This window comes from Catharus ustulatus, chromosome 14, assembly GCF_009819885.2.
Source record: "Catharus ustulatus isolate bCatUst1 chromosome 14, bCatUst1.pri.v2, whole genome shotgun sequence".
Classification (NCBI taxonomy): domain Eukaryota; kingdom Metazoa; phylum Chordata; class Aves; order Passeriformes; family Turdidae; genus Catharus; species Catharus ustulatus.
Window position 1 is genome coordinate 8,337,667 of NC_046234.1, and position 20,335 is coordinate 8,358,001.

A 20,335-nucleotide genomic window follows, 5' to 3' on the forward strand; every position below is an offset into this window, starting at 1 on the left:
TAATGAAGGGGAAATAAAGAGATCTGTTGGCTTTGCCCCTATATTTAATATTTATCAGGGGAGAAATTATACCTTGAAGACCTGTTTATTTTAAGTTTTTTCCTCTGCTAACTGCTAAGAGCTAACAATGTTTACCACTGATCTCCCCAGCGGTGGCTGAAGTGTCTTTGGCTCTGAGCCTGTACAGGAAGAACAAGGGAATAATAAGCTGAAGGGTGGTTTTTAGGGGATTTTTGATAGTTGTTTGTTTTCTTCATTATGTGTTCAAGGCTTGTCTCCATGAGAAAACTCTAGGTAACCACAGAACTGAGGAAATTCTAGTATCTTGGGAATTGAGGAGTGAAAGATGAGAAATATCATGGAGAGCAGATTTGCCAGCAAAAAATGTTAATGTTTTTACAGAACACTTTATACACTGCAGTGCTTTTGTAGGTTTTTTCTGTAGACCACCCCAATGGAATTGGAGAAGAATAAATTAGGTATTAGAGAACATTTTAAAATAATACTTTTACAGTCTTGTCCCTACTCTGGCTATAAATATCCATCATGAACGCAGTGTAAAATGTTTATATAGTGTTTTACTGTAATGTTTGTCTTCCTCCTTTCAGTCATTCTCACTCTTGTGATGAATGTAAAGTCCTTGCACTGACAGGACAAGATGACACTTACCTGCCAGCACGAATTACTACTGCTCTTCTTCCACCCCTCTCCCTCTGGAACCACTTAGGAGACACCTGCAATAGTGGAAAGTTCTTCCCCCAAAGGCAAGTCCAGAAATGCAGCTAGATGTACATTTGCTCTCTGTTAAGCAATGCTGAGTATTAAGCAGAGGGTCTTTTCAGTGGCCCATGGGACAGAACCCACTGGGGCTTGCCCCTACAGACACCAAGTGTGTCCAGAGAAACTGCAAGGAGAGGATGACCTCTGCCAGTGGGACCCCTCTGTGCACAGGAACCCTCCAGCCCTGGGACCCTGGAGCAAGTGGAAACCACAACTTTGCAAATGGTGCTTGTCCCCAAAGCTAATACACAGACAACTGGCGTGTGAAAAAGTAAAAATATTGTTTATTTAAGAAGAACAGCAACAACAATGAACTAGAGAACGTATTTACATTGTAAAAATATTTGTAACAACAACAATCTATAGAACTTATTTAGATAAAAACCTATCTAAAAAAAGTATGAAATATGTTTGAAGACAAAAAGAAGCCCTAAAACCTATGTCCTGAAGACAACAAGGAACTCTAAAACGTATGTACAAAAAGGTGGCATCTCTGTCCGGGAGGTCTGCCAGTCCTGGAAGAAAAGCAAAGGACACTGCAGTCAGGCACAGAGAGCTGTTCCCTGTGCCCCCAGGCAGCACTGAGCCTGGCTGGGGCTGGGGGCCAGGACCCAGGCGCTGGAACGGGGCTTGTGTGGCCCAGAGGAAGCACAGGACAGGTTGGGGATGGCCAGCAGAATGCAGTGCATGGGCCAGCGTGACCCTGAGCAGGGAGCACCCAGCCCAGCCCAGCCTGGCAGCAGGGGACTCGCTCTGCCTGTGGGGAGCACGTGCCTGTGATGCTGCTGGCATTGCTCTTCATCCCAAGACCATGTCCTCCACTTCATCTTTCTCATCAATCTCCATGTCTTCAATGTACTCTTCCATGTCCACTTCCATCTCTTCGACCGTCTCCTCCTTCTCATCCACTTCCATCTCTTCCTCCTCCTCTTCCTCATCCACTTCCATCTCTTCCACCTCCTCCTCCTTCTCATCCACTTCCATCTCTTCCACCTCCTCATCCACTTTCATCTTTCCCTCTCCAGTCTTTCCTCCTTCCACTTCCATGTATTTCCCTACATGAATCTGTATATTCACCTTCATCACTTTCTTTGCAATCTCTTCTCCCTTCACTTCCATCTTCTTCTTTGCATCAATCTGTTTGTCCACCTCCATCACTTCCACTCTGACTGCGACAGCCTGCAGAGATGACAGAACCTCGGAGTGGGGTCCCTTTTGGCCCCAGGGCTCCATCCCACGCAGGCAGCTGGGGGGTGTCCAGCTCCATGGAATAGCACCGTACCTCTGGCACAGATGCACGCATCCTGCAGCAATGGGTGGCTGAATTCAGCCAGTAGAGAGTTTTCAGGAGCACTGGGGTGTCGGGGAGCGAGCAGAAGCAAGGCCACAGGAGCACTCGAGGAGCAGGGTGCACGGTGTGCTGGCACAGCGGCCAATGCCTGAGCTGGGCTCTGCGCTGGGAGCTGCAGCTGCACATGGAAGCCTGGCCCAGACATCACAATGCCCAGGGCTCCATCTCACGTGGATGTTGGAGACCAGAGAATTATGGAATCCCTGAGTGCTTGGGGCCCTGGAGATCATCTTGTTTCAGCCTGAGCAGTGTTCCCCCAGACCATGCTGCTCAGAGCCCTGTTCCCACCTGGCCTGGGCTGCTGCCAAGGATGGGGCAGGCACAGCCTCCCTGTACAGCCTGGGCCAGTGCCCCAGCACCCTCAGTGTGAAAGAGATCCCACTTACATCCACCTCCTGAGGCTGAAAGCCATCCCCCTTCTCCTCCCACCACAGGGCTGTTGAACTCTCTGTTCCCATCTTTCCTGTGGGACCCTTCAAGTCCTGCACAGCTTCTCTTTCCAGGCTGAGCATCCCCAGCCCCACACAGACAGTCCAATCAGTGGGGGTCAGGCTGAAGGGCAGCAAAGAGCATCAGGAACTGAGAGATGGAGGCTTTAGACCCAGCTTTGTCTCTTAATGTACGAAATTAATAACAGTGATGGGGAAGGTGGGGACATACTGGCTCTACGTGGTGAATACTTTTCTTTTCTTTCGTGCTCTCCCAGGTTTTGGTGTTTGAAAGGAAGTTTGGCACAATATCCATTTGTGAAACACCTAGCAGAATCTGGGCAGGCTGATGATGCAGAGCAAAACCTGCAAATATACTGGTGATCCTGAGCATGGGGAGTGCAGCTAAACCCAGTCAGAAGTAATTTCTGGAAAGTCAAGCCTGTTTTATGTTTTCTTGAGTTTGGCTGTACCAACTTCACCAATAATTTATAAAAATGCAAACAAAAATCTCATACCAAAACAGACAAAACCTCAAACAGACAAAACCACACAAGCCAATCAAACAAACAGACAAAAAACCCCAAATAAAACCAAAGGGAATGAGGAGTTGGTATTAGTTGTGAGGATATCACAGCAGGCAAATGGCTGCTTCCCACAGGATCACCATCAAAAGCCACATATGACAGCTGCTCCAAAATATACCCAACAGGAGAAACATAAAAGTGATCCATGGCAACTTTGGGGGCAGCTCCACATTAAGGTGAAGGATGAGCACAGTGGTACAGATCCAGCATTCCCCACCCTCCAGGCTGCTGTTTGCTCCTGATGGAAGAGCCTTGCAGGACTGTGGCCCCTCTCAGTGCAATGGGAATCATCCCCACAGCTCCCAGCTGAGCCACTGGCATTTCCAGAGCGAGACTCAGGCACAATCCTGCTGCCTGCTGAGCATCTGTGGAAGATCCTGAGCATCTTCATGCCACAAAATAGCCCAGGCTCTCCCTCAACTGGGTTTTCAGGGGAGGTTTCCATATCTCTGTGAGATTTGTACATCTCTCAATATATCTGACTTTATGTGGAATGATGCATTTGGGTTCCTTCCTTACTCCTGTGTGCCAGTGAGTAACCATCCACGTGGATGGAGGATGTTGTGTACAGGAAAATTTATTCCTGCATTGCCATTTTACTTCACTGTCACTCAGTTGAACATGATCCAAGAAAGACTTACAAGAAATGTGTAGGAATTTAGGCTCTGAGAGGAGCAGAAAGCACATTTTCTACACCACATTCCCAGCAGATGCAGTTTCCCTGGCAAAACTGTGATTCCCATTCATCTTCCTGGGCAGAATGTGAAGACTCATTCAGAGATCACAGGTTCAGCTGGCCTCTGGCTTTGTGTGCCTCATTTCACATGCCCAGTTTCAAGGGCCATCAAAAGAGGCTCAGGTTTGCCTTGCTACCCAGAAGTGCTGTAGTTATTTCCAGGAGAAAAACAAAAAATGACTGTCCTGTGGTGTGGTAGAAATCCCAGCACAACTGTGACTCTGTGTGCAAAGACAGACAGTGATTTTTGGGGCTGTAACTGCTGAGAGTGTGGCAGAACACTTTTTATATTCTTTTTAGAGTCCTGAAAACATTGTTCCCAAAACAATCTTTCTCTCCTGTGGAACAGAGAAAATGGAAAGGAGCAGAAGTTTGTTTAAATTGCCTTTTTTAAAAAGTCTTAAAATAATGTCAGCTTGATGCATGATACTTTAGAAATTGGATTAGTAACACCTATTTCATCCCACCAGAGAGGTGGGATTTAAGATTTCCAACAACAGAAACACTGGATGTGCAGGAGCTCACTTTTCCACCCCTCACCCCCTGGTATCTCGCTGTACTATTTTAAGCAGCCTCAGATATTAAAATACTGCTCCAAACAACAACAGAATGAAAGTGTTCCAGCAAAGGGGGAAAAATAAGAAAAGTGGCTGGCAGCCCTTTCTGCAGAGCTCCTGTGGATTTTGCAAAGTCAGATGCAAACAAGGTTTGCCATATTTCTTTCCTAGAAAAATGTAGATGTTGAATAGAAATCGATCTGTGAGGCTGCTAAGTTTGGTATGATTTTAGATCTGGGAGGAACAAAACAAGTTCCAGAGAAGCTGTGATTGTCTCAGCCTTGGAAGTGTTCAAGGCCAGGTTGGATGGGGCTTGGAGCACCCTGGTCTAGGGGAAGGTGTCCTGAGTGTGGTGAGAGTTGGAACAAGAGGGGCTTTAAGGTCCCTTCCAACGCAACCCAACCCAGCCCAACCCAACCTATCCATGGAAGGAAACTTTTGGTTTTCCTGAGATGCTGCCTTTGCAAGGGGAGGTCACAAACACCCCACATAATTTGAAATGCCCTGAGCAGAACCCAGCTGTGCTTTCTCACAGGTGATGAGGAATTTTCACTTGTATTTTATGGGGAATTTTCACAGAGCAGTGCAAGAGCAGCTGAGTGTGTTTGACAGGCAAAAAGGGCCAGTGTGGCAGCAGCTTCATCCAATGGAGCTTTTCCTTCTGTGATCCTGTACACCCTGGGGCACTCTGGGGCTCTTGAACCTGGCAGCTGGGCAAGTTAATCATTGTAATAAGTGATAAATTAACCTGTCCCACTCTCCTTAGCATGGGTGGGATGAGCATTAAGTAAACCAGTGAGCACTTGCCAAGATGGGAACTGGTTCTTTGGTAGGGAGGGAAAAAGTATGGCTTGGAGTAAATAAAGCAATTCTGCTTCCCCAGGAAGGGGAAAAGAAGCTATTGAAGATGTGAGTGCTTCATGGAATAATTTGCACAAGGACATATCTTGTCTGCTATGCAGGAATGTTCCCAATAAACCATACTTTTCCTAACTTTTATTTTTCTGAATTTCTGCCACATATACAAGAGACCATTAAATAAAAAAACCCAAAACACCTTGTGGGCAGCGAATGAAAGGTGGGGAGGCATTTTTTCCTTTTTTCAGTCTGCCTCTTTCTTTTGTTCCCTTCAGAGATCTCACTTCATTTCTGCTGTTGTTTGGAGCACATGCTTACCTCTTTCCTGATCCCCTGGGCTCTGGGTGTCACCTGCACTATGAATTGTGGTTTTCTTCCCTCCCTCTACCTCTGTTTCTTCAAGTGGTTTACCTTCATTTACCGGTTGGAGTGATGGATTTTTCTCGCCTTTTATTACTTGGTGCTTTTTCTTCATTCTCTAAAACCAACTTTTCACTTGCCCAGTGGCTGTTAGTTGCCAGTTATGGGAGCATTAATTCTTTCTCTGTTGCCTGCCTGAGCTTTCCCAGAGAGCTGAGAGCTCTTTTGGGTTAAACTTGACTCACTTCAGTGCCTTCCTTGATGCTGCCTGTGTATTTGGGCACTTTAGGGGAATAAAGCCTCAGTGTGGAGATTACAGCTGTGAAATGATGGCTCTTTAGGAGAAGACAAGAATGCTGTTGTCAGTCTATTTGAGGATAAATTGAGCACCTTGTTTTGGGGAGAAACAGGCTCAGATCAGCACAGAGGTGGCTGTTGCAGGTACCCAGGTGTGGAGGGGAGGGTGCAGCTCCTTGGGCTGTGTTTGTGTGGGGCTGTAAGGTTTGTGTTGGGTCCCTGGAGCAGAGGGAACACCCCACTGTGGATGCACCCCAGGAAATGGGTGTACAAAGGGTCTGAAGTGTGACTAGCTTTGGTGAAGGCTTCCATAAAATAAAAAAATATTTTTACTGGGATTTTGGACAATTTGAGGCTCCTTCTCATATCCTTTGCCTGATGAACATTTCCCCTTTGCGAGAGCATGGAGAATCCTGAGCTCACATAATGAAAATCCCTAATAAGTATTTGTTTTTATTATTTTTCAATGTTGTCATCCCAGCAGGAATCAGAGCAAGAAAATATGTGATCTGCCTGTCTTTGATTTTGTGACAGGAATGATGCCATGGGGAAGCTGGTCAGAGGAACATCACTGCTCTGTCCTTAATTTTCCTGCACAACTGAGGATGATTTAAAAACTGAGGCACAGCCAAGACCTTTCCTCCTCCTGCTCTCATCAAGCAATCACAGCCTCATCACACCTCAGCTTCAACACCTCATTTGCATCTGGCTGACCTTGACTCCCTCTGTGGATGGGAGCATGAAGAGGTGAAAGTGTAAAAGATTGGGATTTTATGGGTGAGTTGTTAAATAGTGCAGGCTGTTTTGAGGAAACATGGTGTGCTGTGCCATGCAGGATGAGAGTAAATGGATTAAACAGGAGACAAAAAAGGGGAAGGCACCTGGTCAGCTATTGTCAAAGAAAATGTGAAAAAAAAATACATGTAAGAAATATGTCAGAGATGGTCATTAACTGCACTGCAGGTTCAGGGGTCTTTCAATAATTGGCCATGTAGTGAATACTAGAAATGATTTAAAAAGCTCTTAAGTGACTGAGGGCTTTTAGTGAATGGTCGGGGGAAACAAAAGAATGCTGTTTCTGGCAGAACTTTTATTCTAATTTAAGCATGATCCTCTTTCTGAGGGCAGCAGAGGACTGGGGAGCTGGAAAATGATACTGCTGTCTTCCTCCCCTCTGCTGCTTTAATTGTTTGTAATGATTTAATAAGCAGTGCTATTCTTCCCTGCAGCAAATACAGGCATGTGTCATTTTATTACCTTTATTAGGGACTCTGTTTGGAATTTCTTTGCTGTATTTCCTTCTTTGCAGGCATGGCCCGAAACTTGGAGAAGGCAATGTGAAACCTGGACTTTGTGCTGTCAACATTCTGAGTGCTGAGCCAGCACCAAATCTGTGTAACTATATGAGAAGGCAATAATAAGGACAAATGACATAATTGAAACAAGGAAATGCTCTTGGCTTTGGCACTTTATGTGCACAAATGCACACCAGGAGAGGAGGAGCAAATCAGGTACAAGCTCCCAGTATTTGCAGGAGAATGAATGGAAATAACTTCCTGTTTAGGCTGGAAATCAGGAGAAAATTTGCACCCATCAGAAGGGTGTTGAAGTGGAGCAGCTGCCTAGTGACAGATGGAGAAGTGAAACCCCAAATTAAAGGCTTTCAATGTGGAGGTTTTTGGACGTTGGAGTCTTTAGAAGCAGATCTTGTGAATCCCATGGGCCATGCAGGCGACTTCCCAAGGGAGCATCCCTGTCCCAGGGATCTGCTGCCCTGGTCCTGCAGGGTGATTGGGGCTGCACCTGATGGCTCAGCAGAGCTTGGGGAAATGCTCCAATGTTTTCTGGATTTGAATGGCAGTTGGGTCAAATCGAGTTTCTCCTCTGCGGGATGGAGTCTTGAACTCTCCCAGGTTTTGCTTGAACATTTCTTTAACCTGTCCTCCACTCCAAAAAACCCCCAGTACATCCCCTGCTCCTCCCACTCTGTGTGTCCCACAGCTAAGATCCTCAGAGCTGTTCCCTTAAACTAAAAGAACTGGAAATTGGTTGGGTTTTGTTGCCTCTTGGCAATAAAATTCTCTCCTGTTGTTCAGCTTCCAAACTTCCTTGCTTTTCTCTGCTATGTGCCCCTCAACAGCAAACGTGCTCTGGGAGTCTGCCCAGGGTCTTTGCTATTGACTGCTCTCGTTTTGTCCGCTGGGTGCTGGATGATATTCTCCTGCAGGAGAGATTTGGATTAAATATTAGGAAGAAATTCATTACTGTAAGGGTGGTGAGGCCCCAGCACAGGCTGGCCAGGGGAGCTGTGGGTGCCCCATCCCTGACGTGCTCAAAGTCAGGTTGGATGGGGCTTGGAGTTACCTTGTCTGGTGGAAGGTGTCCCTGCCCATGGCAAAGGGCTGGAAGGAGATGAGCCAACCCAAACCCAAATTCTGTGATTCTGTGACTAGAACCAGCTTCTTCCTGCCTTTATTTTGGCAGACCTGCAATCTCTCTCGCATCTCTAAATTCAGGGAGCCTGACAAGCGATGTCATTTGGCATGGCTCTCAGCGACACGGAAGCTGCCCTCCGCTCTGTGCAGCCGTGGCAGCGGAGTCCGGCCGGCTCCGCGCTGCCGGGGCTGTGCCCGGGGGGCTGTGCCCGGGGGGCTGTGCCCGGGGGGCCGTGCCCGGGGGGCTCCGTGCCCGGGGGGCCGTGCCCGGGGGGCTCCGCGCTGCCGGGGCCGTGCCCGGGGGGCCGTGCCCGCCCGGCTCCGCTCCGCCCCGCGGTGCCCCGTGAGCTGTGCACGGCGGGGCTGGGGCCGCGCTGCGGGAGTTGCGCTGCACCGGCAGCACCAGGGGGCGGCCGGCTCGTTCCGTTTCCTGCTCAGCATCATCTTTCATCTTCCGCGGCTGCCCGGCCGGGGCGCTCCTCCTGCCCTACACCCGCTGGCGGAAGCCGGAGTCCAAGCACGACCCCAACTACCCGCACACGGGGCGGCCAGAGCTCGGCAGCGAGAAGGGTCCGTCCTGCCAGGGCAGCGCTCCTGCTGCCTTCCCAGCTGGGACTGCGGACAGCGAGCGACCGCGGCGGATGAGAAACTGTTCTGTTCTTGTACAGTGCCCAAGGCTTGTCATGCGGTGAGAGTTGTTCTTCAACTCTTTGGATCCGTTTGTACTGCTCTTGAACAATAAATTACCTGCATTACATACTGCGGCCTTTCAGTATTTAGAGGGGGTTTATAAAAAGGAGGGAGAGTAAGTTTTATATGTGCAGGTGATAGGTCAAAGTGGAACGGTTTTAAACTGAAAGCTGAGAAATGCAGTTTAGCTGTTGGGAAGAAATTCTTTAATGTGAGTGTGGTGAGGCAATAGAACAGGCTGCCCTGAGACGTTTTGAATGCACTATCCCTGGAAATGTTCAAGGATGGGGTCCTGGACAACCTGGCCCCTGAGAGAGGTTTGGAACTAGGTGAGCTTTGAGGTCCCTACCAAACAAATCCATTCTATGAATACTTATGCACAGAGACCTCTCTCATCAATCATCTTTAGATCTTAGTTTAACACCTTTTTCTTTAAAATCTGTTTGTATTATACCTTATCTGACCTCACTGCTGTTGGTGTGTTGGTGGGGGCAGCACTTCATGGAATTAAAAGCAGGTCTGTTATTGCTGCAGGATGCTTCCTGCTGTCACTTTGGAGGACTGACAGCTATGTCACGGGTTGGAAGGCTCAGGTCTCCTGTTAAAGTAAGATGGGTTTGATTTACATGGAAGCATTTCTTGAAACAAAAGAAGCTTAGAAAAAAGCACCAGTACTGTGGCTTTGATGATGCACACAGACTCCTCAAGCCGTCAGAAATATCCTTGCATGCACAGGGCACCTTTGTATAAATTAAACCTTGTGATTAAACCAACATACAGCATATGCTTTCTACAGAAAAAGTGGGGCTGGCAGAGGTTGTTTTAGATGTTCATTTTTAGCAATGTCAGTAGTCTGTGCCTTCTTGGTTTGGGTTTGGAGTAAGGCTTTTTCAGTAAGATTAATGAACAATTCCAAGGAACAAATACTGTCACTAGGAATTCTGCAGTATACAATTCAAATTACTACTTGGATTTTAACCACACCACACTGCTGGGAAAAGAAACTTTGACATTAACTTAAAGGAGGGGAGATTTTTGTTATACACTTAAATTTCCTAACACTCACGAGTATTTTTATCCAACAGAAAAATAGTTGTCTTGTATTTGGCAACAACTGCATCTTGCTGTCTCTAACTTTGTGAGGAATCATTATATACTGAGCACCTGAAGCGCTGAATTAAAAAAAAAAAATCCTAGAGAGGACTGACAGTTATCAAGTCAATGTTGTCACTGCAGAAAAACACTGCCAATACTCACAGACCAAATTAAAAAGTATCCTTAAATATCAAACTGCATCTTGTGAATACCCTGACTTTCTAATAATTGAAAAGTATGGGGCAGAGAAAAAATGCAAGTTCCAGAAACAATTTCAATGGGAGTATATGCCATAATACTAGTGCCAGCACTGTAGGCATACAGTACATAGGTGAAATGTAGCTCAGCAAAGAAAATGTAGCAGTGAGTATCATGTGCAAAAAGGATGTCAGAGAAACCAACTGACACTATTCTTAAAATCCCCTATCAAACAGACAACAGTAAAAGTTCTAATCAGCTATTTATAAAATGCATGTGCTTAACACATTTTGTTTAATATCAGCTAGTTACTAACTGCTTTCCACTGCTTCATCCCATAAACAAATCTGAAGGAAGGTTGTGGCAGTCCCTCCAAGTACCACTGATTTATTCACCAGATTTTCCACTATCTTTACAATCCATCTCTCTTACTCAAATTGCAAAGTACGTGCAACACACTGTATTTAGAGCCCAACTAAAAACAAGGACTGCCCATGTGAAAAAGTTTGCCTTGCATTACACAGTTCACAAATAAAGCACGAGACCTCCTGCCACATAAACATCTAATTATCTCCTATCAGTGCCTTTCAACACCTGATCACAAGGTCTCAGTGAAGCGTAGTAATTTCTGATTTACATCAGTCCATCTGTTCTTATACTTACGGTTCAACCAGCTGTTTAAAGAAGATAACATCATTGTGCATTAAGACACGCCACAGTACTCAAGAATTGATACTGTGGCATACAGACCTTGATAAATAAGTATTAAGTCCAGCAACATTAATTTCTTTTTGTTTTAGTAATTTCATTACATTGTGTAGTGGTTGGAAATCTTGAAAAACCACAAAGATGCAAACCCAGAGGGGTTTGGGAACTGAAACAGGCTGCAAGAAGACAAAAATCAGCCACTGCAATCCAACAGAATTTTGCCATCAACACTATATTCTAAGGCACATGTATTACTGATGCAGGGCAAAATGGCCACTAAGTGTCTATAGTCCATTCAATCACAAAGTGTAACAAGACAGATTTATTAATATTATTAAACTCAGTCTTCTGAAGGAGTAAGCCCAGCTGTTCATGTTCTACCTTTCTGCAGTTAGAAACAAAAAAGAGAAGTTCGCTTTTCTAGGAAGAATTTAATATTATTTTCTTCAGCCCAATGGCAATTCTTCAAAAGGAGCAATTTCTGGATCCATTTTAAACATACCTGTAAAAACATCTTCTGGTTTGGGCTGATTTATTTTTCCCAGCGCTCATAAATCATTACACTGCATCAGCTGTCAGAGCCTTGTACAGGATCATAACTAAGAGCAACTGCCTGCAAAGCCTTACTGAAATCTATACCCTCAAACACAACAACTTTCCAATATATTTGGCATGGTTTCCAGAATATATTTCTAGAACAGTGTCTGTTTCCATGCAACTGTTGACCTTGCATGAGCATCTTCATCTTTGCAGTGTCAGCATTTAAAAGCTGCTGTCTACACTAGGCAAGTGTGCATCAGTAATTTAATGTTCTAAACAGCAAAACAGTGAATAAATCACTGGAATTATCACAAAAAGCATTTCTCATTTCAGTGTTTAATTTCTTCTTAGAGAAACAACAGAAGCACAACGTGTTCTCAGTGAAAATATTTACAGCCCAAGAATCTGGCTCAAATTTTGTTTGGCTTCATCCAGGTATGTATTGGAGAACAGTCTAAACTTTAGCAAATTTTAGAGAGATATGTTTATTTGAAATAGTTACTTTGGGCAGCTCAACATTTACTGCTTGAGAGTGCTTTTGGAAAGGCATTTGCTGTGGGTTATTCATATTTTACCCTGACAGAGAGCTGCCAGCCTGTTCTGCAGTGCCCCCACAGCACTCAGAACTCAGACCTACAACAACAAGTAGTAAAGATAAGGAAGCCACAAATTATTTCTTGCACTTTTAATATCATAAGAACAAGCTATTAAAATTTCTAATAGCAATAATAATAATAATAATAATAATAATAAAAGGTAGAGTAACTGGTAGGTTTGGGGGATTTTTGGTGGTGTTTTTTTCCCCTTTTTTTTGTTTGGTTATTTAGTTTTTTAAAATTAATCATACAAGAGATCTTAAACAATTTCAAAAACTTACAAAATATATTCAAGTGTGGAAAGTTACTTTACTGGTAAAACAGCATTTCTTTATAATGTGCTTTTCTCCAGACAGGTTAAGGAAGCACAGGCATATCAGAACAAACCATTCATACCATCAGAACAAATCCCTTTTCTCCAACATAGGCATTTTAAATCAATTTAACTGTAGTATGCTAAAAGAACACAGCAACAGAAAGCAGTGACTACTACAGACAATACAGAGAACACACACAAAAAGAAGATCTCTCAATTCTTCAATTGCTACAATTTCATATGTGGAAGTGCTTAGCTCTTCAGCTGGCTTTGTTTCACTGACTGGTTGCACAGGAGTAATTTGGTCTTGAACAAAAAAATGGAAGCATTAACTCCAGTGTTTGGAGAACAAACATAGATGCCCATTGTAAATTTTGGATATTGCCGTAGAGTCAGCAATGGCCACACTAAACCAGCTGTGTGGGTTTGTACAGAACAAAATGAAAGCATGTTTGTGTTTTCTGCTAATTTCAGCACAGAATACTAACAAGCAGCACAGAGCTAGTAACAAAGATTTTTTTGTTTGTGCCATTAGTTACTCCATTCTAAAACCACCACTTGACTCTAATAGCTACATTCTCACTTAGTAAAATAAATAAAAATATTTTTCAAACCAGCATTTTCGGTTATAAAGAGCAAGAGCTAATTATGGTAGTACTGAGTCACCCCAAATAATCCTTATGGAAGAGGATGGAAATAGGCAGGAGTAACTGGCACCTCTCCCTAGCCTGAAGCAATCGTGTTCCAATAAATTTTCCTACAAAACCTTTGGGTATGCAGACCAAATCCTATTCCATCTACAGATCTTATTCAGTAAAAGTTTTAACTGGGTTTGTCCAGCTAGGCCAGTTAGTTATCTTCTTCCGTCATATTCCAGGTAATGGTAATGATGTTTATTTGTTTTTTTTTTTTTTTAATATTAATTGCAAAAGTCAGATTTAAAAGCAGCTTGCATTTAAATAGCATGAAAGTAATTGAGAATAACATCTGATTGATTGAAACATTGCTTCATATATTTTGAATCTCCCAGTCTGCCTAGAAAAAGCTTAAAATTATTATACAAATTCAAACTTGGATAAAAATATCCAGTAAGTATTTATTCACAGCACAAGCTTATCAGGTACTGATATAAGTGTGTGTTCTGGTGACCGCCTTCAAAGTCCAACAAGCCAATGCCACAGCTGCACCCATTGCTGCATTTTAAAAGGCAAAACCTGTTTTGTGTATGCAAAGCAGATCTGTAACACCACTTGCACAATCAACAAACAGCTAGTAGAATACACCACGCCAGTGTCACAGCTCAACAATGCTGTACCACTTACAGACATGCTTAGGTTATGTCTTCTTTTCAATCATGTAGAGGAAATACAAATATATGAACATCACATATTCTCTTGAGAACAAACGGTAATTAAATAGAATGATCCTTTCTTCACTACATACAGAAATAACAATGTATTTACAATATTTACAGTTTTCAAAAATTCTGTTCTTGCACTGTTCTGCAGGAATTCATATTTTTTAGCCTGAAAAATAGGTACACACAATAATTTTGACCATAAACAGCCTCTGAACAGAGACAGGTTACTAATTCTAACTTCCTGGTCTGAAAATGAAATGAAGTCGCTTATTTCAGCTAAACATCCCATTGTTTGTAGGATTACATCACAAACTACAGATGCTTTAAGATGTTTTACACAAGTGAGATATTGCTCATTTTCACAGTTTTCTCCATTTAAGCCACTGAACAAGTGAGCTGCAGTTGTAACTGCTTTCAGACTGCTGTTGTCATTGAAACATGGGTTATGGCAAAAGTTACAAGCTCCCCTCGTGTATTTTCAGTTACAAGCAAATGTACGCTCAGGGACACAGCTACAGCTATACAGCTACTTTTTGGGTTTGTTTTTTTGTTTTACTCAGCTTAAAACAGAAATGCACCAGTTTGAAACAAAGCTGCTGATACTCAGATTTGCTCTTAAGTTCCAGAGTTAAGGTGGCCTCTATTAACTTACAGTCTTGAAAAAAAGTGTTTCAAAGCAGCTGTAAGCTTTAAACTACAAATTTAAAGCAAGACACACGAAACCCCAGAATCAATAATTAAAGGCAATGTTTAAAAAGAAGATGAAAAATACAGTAAAAATCTGCATGAGAGAAAGACAGTGTTAGCAGAGCAGAGCTGCTGTTCTCACTTGAAAATAATGCAAGCACCTGTTCTGAATAACAATAATGATGAGAAAAATTGAAGGCTTCACAGTAATGCACACTTTCAGTGCCACTTTTTAACTACAATGTTTCCTGAAAAGACAGAAAGGATTCACAACTTGCAGACTTAATATGGGAAAAATAATCCAAATCTCATAGCAATAGAATGCAGAACTAAAGCCAACAGAAAACTGAAATTTCAATTCATTTATGCGACCTATTTCTAGGCCACTGCAAGACTTCAAAAGAAAAACAATCAGTTTGAAGTCCTTTACACGCATGTGAAGAGTTATTGGCACAGGAGCTCTGAATCATTCAGCATGCCCTACATATGAATCCATGGAATTAACAACGAAGTCTGGGAAGCTCAGACCGAGAGGAAACCCAAAGATATACAGTCCTTTGGCATCAGAGAAGGTAAACATTACCTTTCTAATGGATTGAGATTAAAAACTTAGGAGACGTATTTGCTCCTTTCACTTACAGTAGAAACCATAGCAATCCTTCCCAGCCTTTTACAACCGGGAGTAGGGAGCTTTCAAAATTACATCTTCATGCCACAAGCATCTTCTTCAAAAGAGAGAAGATGCTACTGTAAAACCAGATCTTTTCAAGTTGAAAAAAATTATGTTTGGTCAGAATTGTACACGAATAGGATTTTGTGTTCAAACAGAACAGTTTGAGCACTCAGCAGTGGCAGCATAGCTGCATGTAAGGCATTTTAGGAATGATTCGAATACAGCTCACTGCCTTTAGCACTTTACTAAATTCACTAACATGAGCAACCTCTCACATTTTATTACTAAAGCTGTGGTCACTGGAATCAACCCCGAAACATCTGTAGACCGTCCGTAACATCAGATGCAACACAAAGAGTGCGTGCATTCCGTGCGTGGGAACAGCTGCCTGCACAGTGGGCTCGGTGGTGCCGGATGAGAGGTCACTCCCCACGGCAGGCCCTGCTAACTGGCCCAGTCCTGGAAGCGGAAGCAGTCCCCGGCGATCTTCCACACGGTGTTGGTGGGGGTGGCCTGTGCCGTCAGCAGGAAATTCTGATTGAAGTAGCGCTGCTTATCCCCATCAAATTTGACAGTCCCACTTGTCACCACGAGGACTGTTGTCTGGCCTTGAGTGGCTTGCTCTTCACAAGGAGGTATGAAATGATGAAGAAAACAACTCAAACAAAGACTAGCAGGTAAAGAGGCAGGAAATGTACAATGAAGCTTGGTTCAACTCTGGTTACACTATGCCAGGCTAACAGCTGGGTACAGGCAGGGAAGTGCAGCTCTGGTGCAGAGTTTCTACACAGACAGCGGTGGGTTCGCCAACACGGCTTGGCAATGGCTTTGCCATTTTCATCTCCTGCTCTTCACTTTAGAGCACTGACAAACACCTCCATTTGTGCTTAGAATAAGCTCTCATTACTTGAGATATACACACATACAGATATTTAGCAACTTGCATATACTACTCTCCCCAGTTATTAGAAATTTTATCTTTATCACAGCAGAGCAAAGCAAGCGTGTTTGACCACAGGCTTTCCCCTTACTTTTATTCCCAAAACATCCATTAGAAGCAATTTATTAACTTCTCAATTATGTAAATCTTTCTTTAGGAGTTGTTAATCAGAAATCTAAAGAACTTAACACCTATTCTAGATGTAAAGAAATCAAAGTACATACAGGTTAATAACGATTTGTTCCACATTATATATATTATATATATATATATTATATCCAGTGCAGGTAAGTACAAGAGGCCACCATAGGGGTCTCCCAGGCACAACATAACCAGACTTTTTCCATACATGAAAACAGATCACATCTGAATATGATCTCAATGAAAAAAGTCCTTAAAATATTTTTCCAGACATGAGAAAAGTGTATAGTTGCTGCATCTCTTGATTTGTGCTTTATTTAAGCACAACATGACATTTCAACCCTTGGTATCTTCTCTAAAAGCACTATTATAATTGCTCACTTTCAAAGGTTATGAAAAAATTTAAAATAGCTAAATAAATTATAATACAACCTTACCGTGAACAGGCTGGCAATCCAACACATTAACCTGGAATTCACTTGATGGCAACATTTCAAAAAACTTATTTAGTTCTTCTTGCCCAGATACTGCATTTCCATTCCAAACTAATGTTGCTTTGTCCAAATACAGTCTGGTTAAAGCCTGAGTGATTATGAAAATACACATTTAGGAAAAATATGTAAACATACAATAGACAACATACTAAACTTTCTTCTGTTACTTTGACAGATAGAATGCCTTCCTGAAACAGGAGCTCCTCTTAACAACCAGTGCTCCTGATAAAGAATTAAAACTAACAAGCACATTTTCCTTTATGAGTGGCACAGTGACTCATGTCTCAAATGTTGATAATATCCCTTTAACAAAAGTAATGACAGAACTGAAGTGGTTGCTAACAAAAGGCCAAGCTACCTTTCCACAGTAAGTTTATCACTGATTTTCTTTTTTTTTTCTTCTGAGAGGGAGAGTGTGCACACAACACAATTTAGGTCAGGAAATTAAAATTTCAGGTTAATAAAAGTAAGTGAACAAGACCAGGAAAAAGTGAAACTTGAAGAGGACAGCAGCATACCAGGACTTCCCAAATGTTTAATAAGCTGAGTAACTGCCCAACTCTCCTTTAAGGTGTTAACACATCCCTGTCCAATCTACTCATGTGCAAAGTGACTGTGGAGTAACCTGGGACTGCTGCTACTTTCACATAACAAATTGCAACTACAGTACATTTAAAATTCCAAAGACTAGTCTCCAAGACACTACAGGCACTCCAAAGAACCCTAGAACCAAAAGTGGTAACTGCTACTGAAAGAAGTTTGGGAAAAAAGAAGTTAAATCCTGACCTCAAGGGAAAATAAAGCAAGATATGCATTCCTGTACTGATCAAATCCTGCACCTGTAAGATATACCTGCACACCAACTGAATGAGGGTTATGAGAAGTCAAAGGCACTTTCTGAACAGCCCCTTTCATAGCAAGGCTGCAGAGGAGCACAAAATCCTCTGCAGGGCAGCCTGAGGAACAGCTGCCCTCTTCTACCATGGCCAGTACAGGCACACGGTAACCAATGTTCAGGTGCTTTCTGTGTAATGACAGTTACAAATGCAAACAAAAAGTGCCCAGACAGTTTTAACTATTGTCAAAACAGCTACATACCCTTCTTCTTTTGTCCATTGTCTCATAGTAAATGTTGACAAACTCATCTGCAGCTCTACAAGCTTGATCCACATAGGTTTTGAAATCCTGGAGGGAAGAAATCATATCAAATTTCTTTAGTTATGCAACATAATCAATGATTGTCCTGCAAGTCACTTTGAGTGGTATTTTCCACCCTCACCAAAAGATGACATCAAATAATGTTGAAATTTATTCTAAACTCCTTTCCTACTTGCAGAAGTACCAGCTGTTAGGCAGGTGACAGTTTCAGCATTAGTTTTGAATGCTGATATATTTATTGTATTTAAATTGCAAATATTTACATTGGTAGATGGGCTACAGATGGTTGCAGGTAGTGTGGCCATGCATTTATTCAAAGGAAACAGTTGTTGCTGTGATGGTTGTTCTGAAATAAGGAACAAGATTTATTAATGTACTTCTGAGAATTAGCAAGAACCCCATCACACTGCCATCCAAGTCTCATTTTTTAACACACCTTTACATATAGAAATATAAAATGTAGTCAAAGAGAGAACACCAACATCTGGATGTATTCTTTCTAGTATCAATCAGTGCTATATCCACAGGGCAAAAACAAACACTTCTCCTCACACCTTACATTTTCCTTACATCTCTCCACTTTCATTCATCCCCAGGTAACAGCCTTTGTTGTCCCACCACTGCACTGTGATCTCACTGGGTTATTTGCTCAGTTTGTTCATCTGTCTGGCCCTTGATCTCTTACAGACCCTGAACTGGGACATCCTGGAAAGCAGATTCTGAATTTCCTGTCCATACATACACAAACCTGCATTTGGTTCTCTTATCAATTGTTTAAAATGTTATTATTTATCATTTCAGTATTATACTCTCAATATCTGCAACTCAATCAGTGCTGAACAATTTCACTGCTTGTATTTACTTGGCTCCAGAACCACCAGGAATTCGTCCAATATTAACACAAGAAATATTCATCATCACAGAAAACTTCAATCTGAAAAGTAACTAAGGACTATCAAATAATCCGTTTATTCAACAAAGCCAAACAAAGTTTCTGTGCACTATCTTTTCTCTCCCCCTGCAAGGACACAGACTGCTCTTCATCTTTCTACCTCCCCCAGCAATTCCCAAACTCAAAGAAAGGCTAATGTCAATCCTTAGTGCCCAGAGAAATTCTGGAGACAGGAGTGTCAGACCTGCCCCTGGGAACAGTGACTACAGCTCTGCCTGTTGTGCCAGTGAGAGTCTGTGAGCCCTCAGCCAGCTCTCAGTGCACACCAACCCTTCCCAGCCAGCACCAAACATTCTCATTCAGTTCCCAACAGATGGAATGGGAGCGACCTTGGGCACTGGAGAAATACCAGGAGACTGGAATGAGTTGTTGGGGTAGATGCAACAGAAGTCTAATAGAAAATAAACTCTGCCAGTTTTTACAGCCATAACCACCAAAGAGTTTAAAACTCTGTCAACAATTCGGGCTGGAATAAACTTCTGGACATCATCTGGTCCTAATCCCTTTTCAAAGCAGAGCTGACTCCCAAGGCTGATCCACTTTCCAGGTTGTTTCTGACAGCTCTGTGTCCTCTGTCCTTTCTCCTGCCACGTTTGGACATCTCCGAGCATGGAGACGGTCACAGTTCCTTCGGGTTCCAACGTCCAACCACCTCACTCATAAACCCTCCCTCCAAGCTTTTAACAAGAAAGCCGTAATTGAAAAAAAACTAACCAACCCCAAAATCAACTTCTCGAAGACTGTGGCGGGAACTCCAAGCATTTTCCCAACCTACAGGGCTGCTACTGACGGCCTCACTGAGCTCTTCCCTGCCCTAAGGTCCGCGGACGCAGAAGCCGCAACACACGGACCCCCGCCCTGCCCCGAGCCGAGGCGCTGCCGCCCTGCCCGTTCCGTCTCTCAAGCAGCGGGGACAATCCCCGCGGCCTCCCCGCGGTCCCACGCCCGCCCTGTGACACGCTGCACCCTCCCGAGGCGGACACCCCGCGCTCCCCTCCCCCCAGCCGCGGTTCCTGGCGGTTCCCGGACCGGCCCGGACTCACCACGGACGCGGCCATGGGGCGGCGAGGCGGGAGGGCGCCGGAAGTGCACGGACCCAGCGCTTCCGGCCGCGCGTCCGTCACCCAAAGCGTTCCGCCGCGGTGCCCTGAGGGAGCGTTCTGCCTACAAACAAGGTCCGGCCGAATCAGCATTACCAACCTTTCACATCAATGCTGCTGGAAATCCGCCCAGAGAGCTGATACTAGGGAAGATAAATTAAAATTGTAACCACAATTAAATAGCGAATAGTATTATATATTTCTCTATTTGTATGGAGCAATTCTTAGAAGTGACTCCTTTAGAACGTCAGTCAAATTTACTCAAAAAACCTAAAAATAGCTTTACTGAAGTTAGGAT

At 43.4% G+C, this 20,335-nt stretch overlaps 1 protein-coding gene and 1 long non-coding RNA gene across 3 annotated transcripts; one reads left to right on the top strand and one right to left on the bottom strand.

Annotated features, from left to right (window-relative positions):
* The first annotated feature begins 8,839 nt into the window (after positions 1–8,839).
* LOC117002946 lies at positions 8,840–12,695 on the top strand. The gene is made up of 2 exons (XR_004419442.2): positions 8,840–9,077; positions 11,972–12,695. It is a non-coding gene; the product is annotated as an uncharacterized LOC117002946 (long non-coding RNA).
* On the bottom strand, positions 12,506–20,049 carry NXT2 (nuclear transport factor 2 like export factor 2). Of its 2 annotated transcripts, XM_033072496.1 has the most exons (4): positions 19,981–20,049; positions 17,926–18,012; positions 16,771–16,915; positions 12,506–15,875 (listed from the first exon to the last, which is right to left on the bottom strand). In XM_033072496.1, the coding sequence occupies exons 1-4, from the start codon at positions 19,993–19,995 to the stop codon at positions 15,697–15,699; spliced, it is 426 nt and encodes a 141-aa protein (XP_032928387.1). In that variant the 5' UTR covers positions 19,996–20,049; the 3' UTR covers positions 12,506–15,696. The 2 variants fall into 2 exon arrangements, with proteins under 2 accessions (XP_032928387.1, XP_032928386.1); XM_033072495.1 differs by lacking the exon at positions 19,981–20,049 and having other exon boundaries at positions 17,926–18,030.
* Between the last annotated feature and the right edge of the window lie 286 nt (positions 20,050–20,335).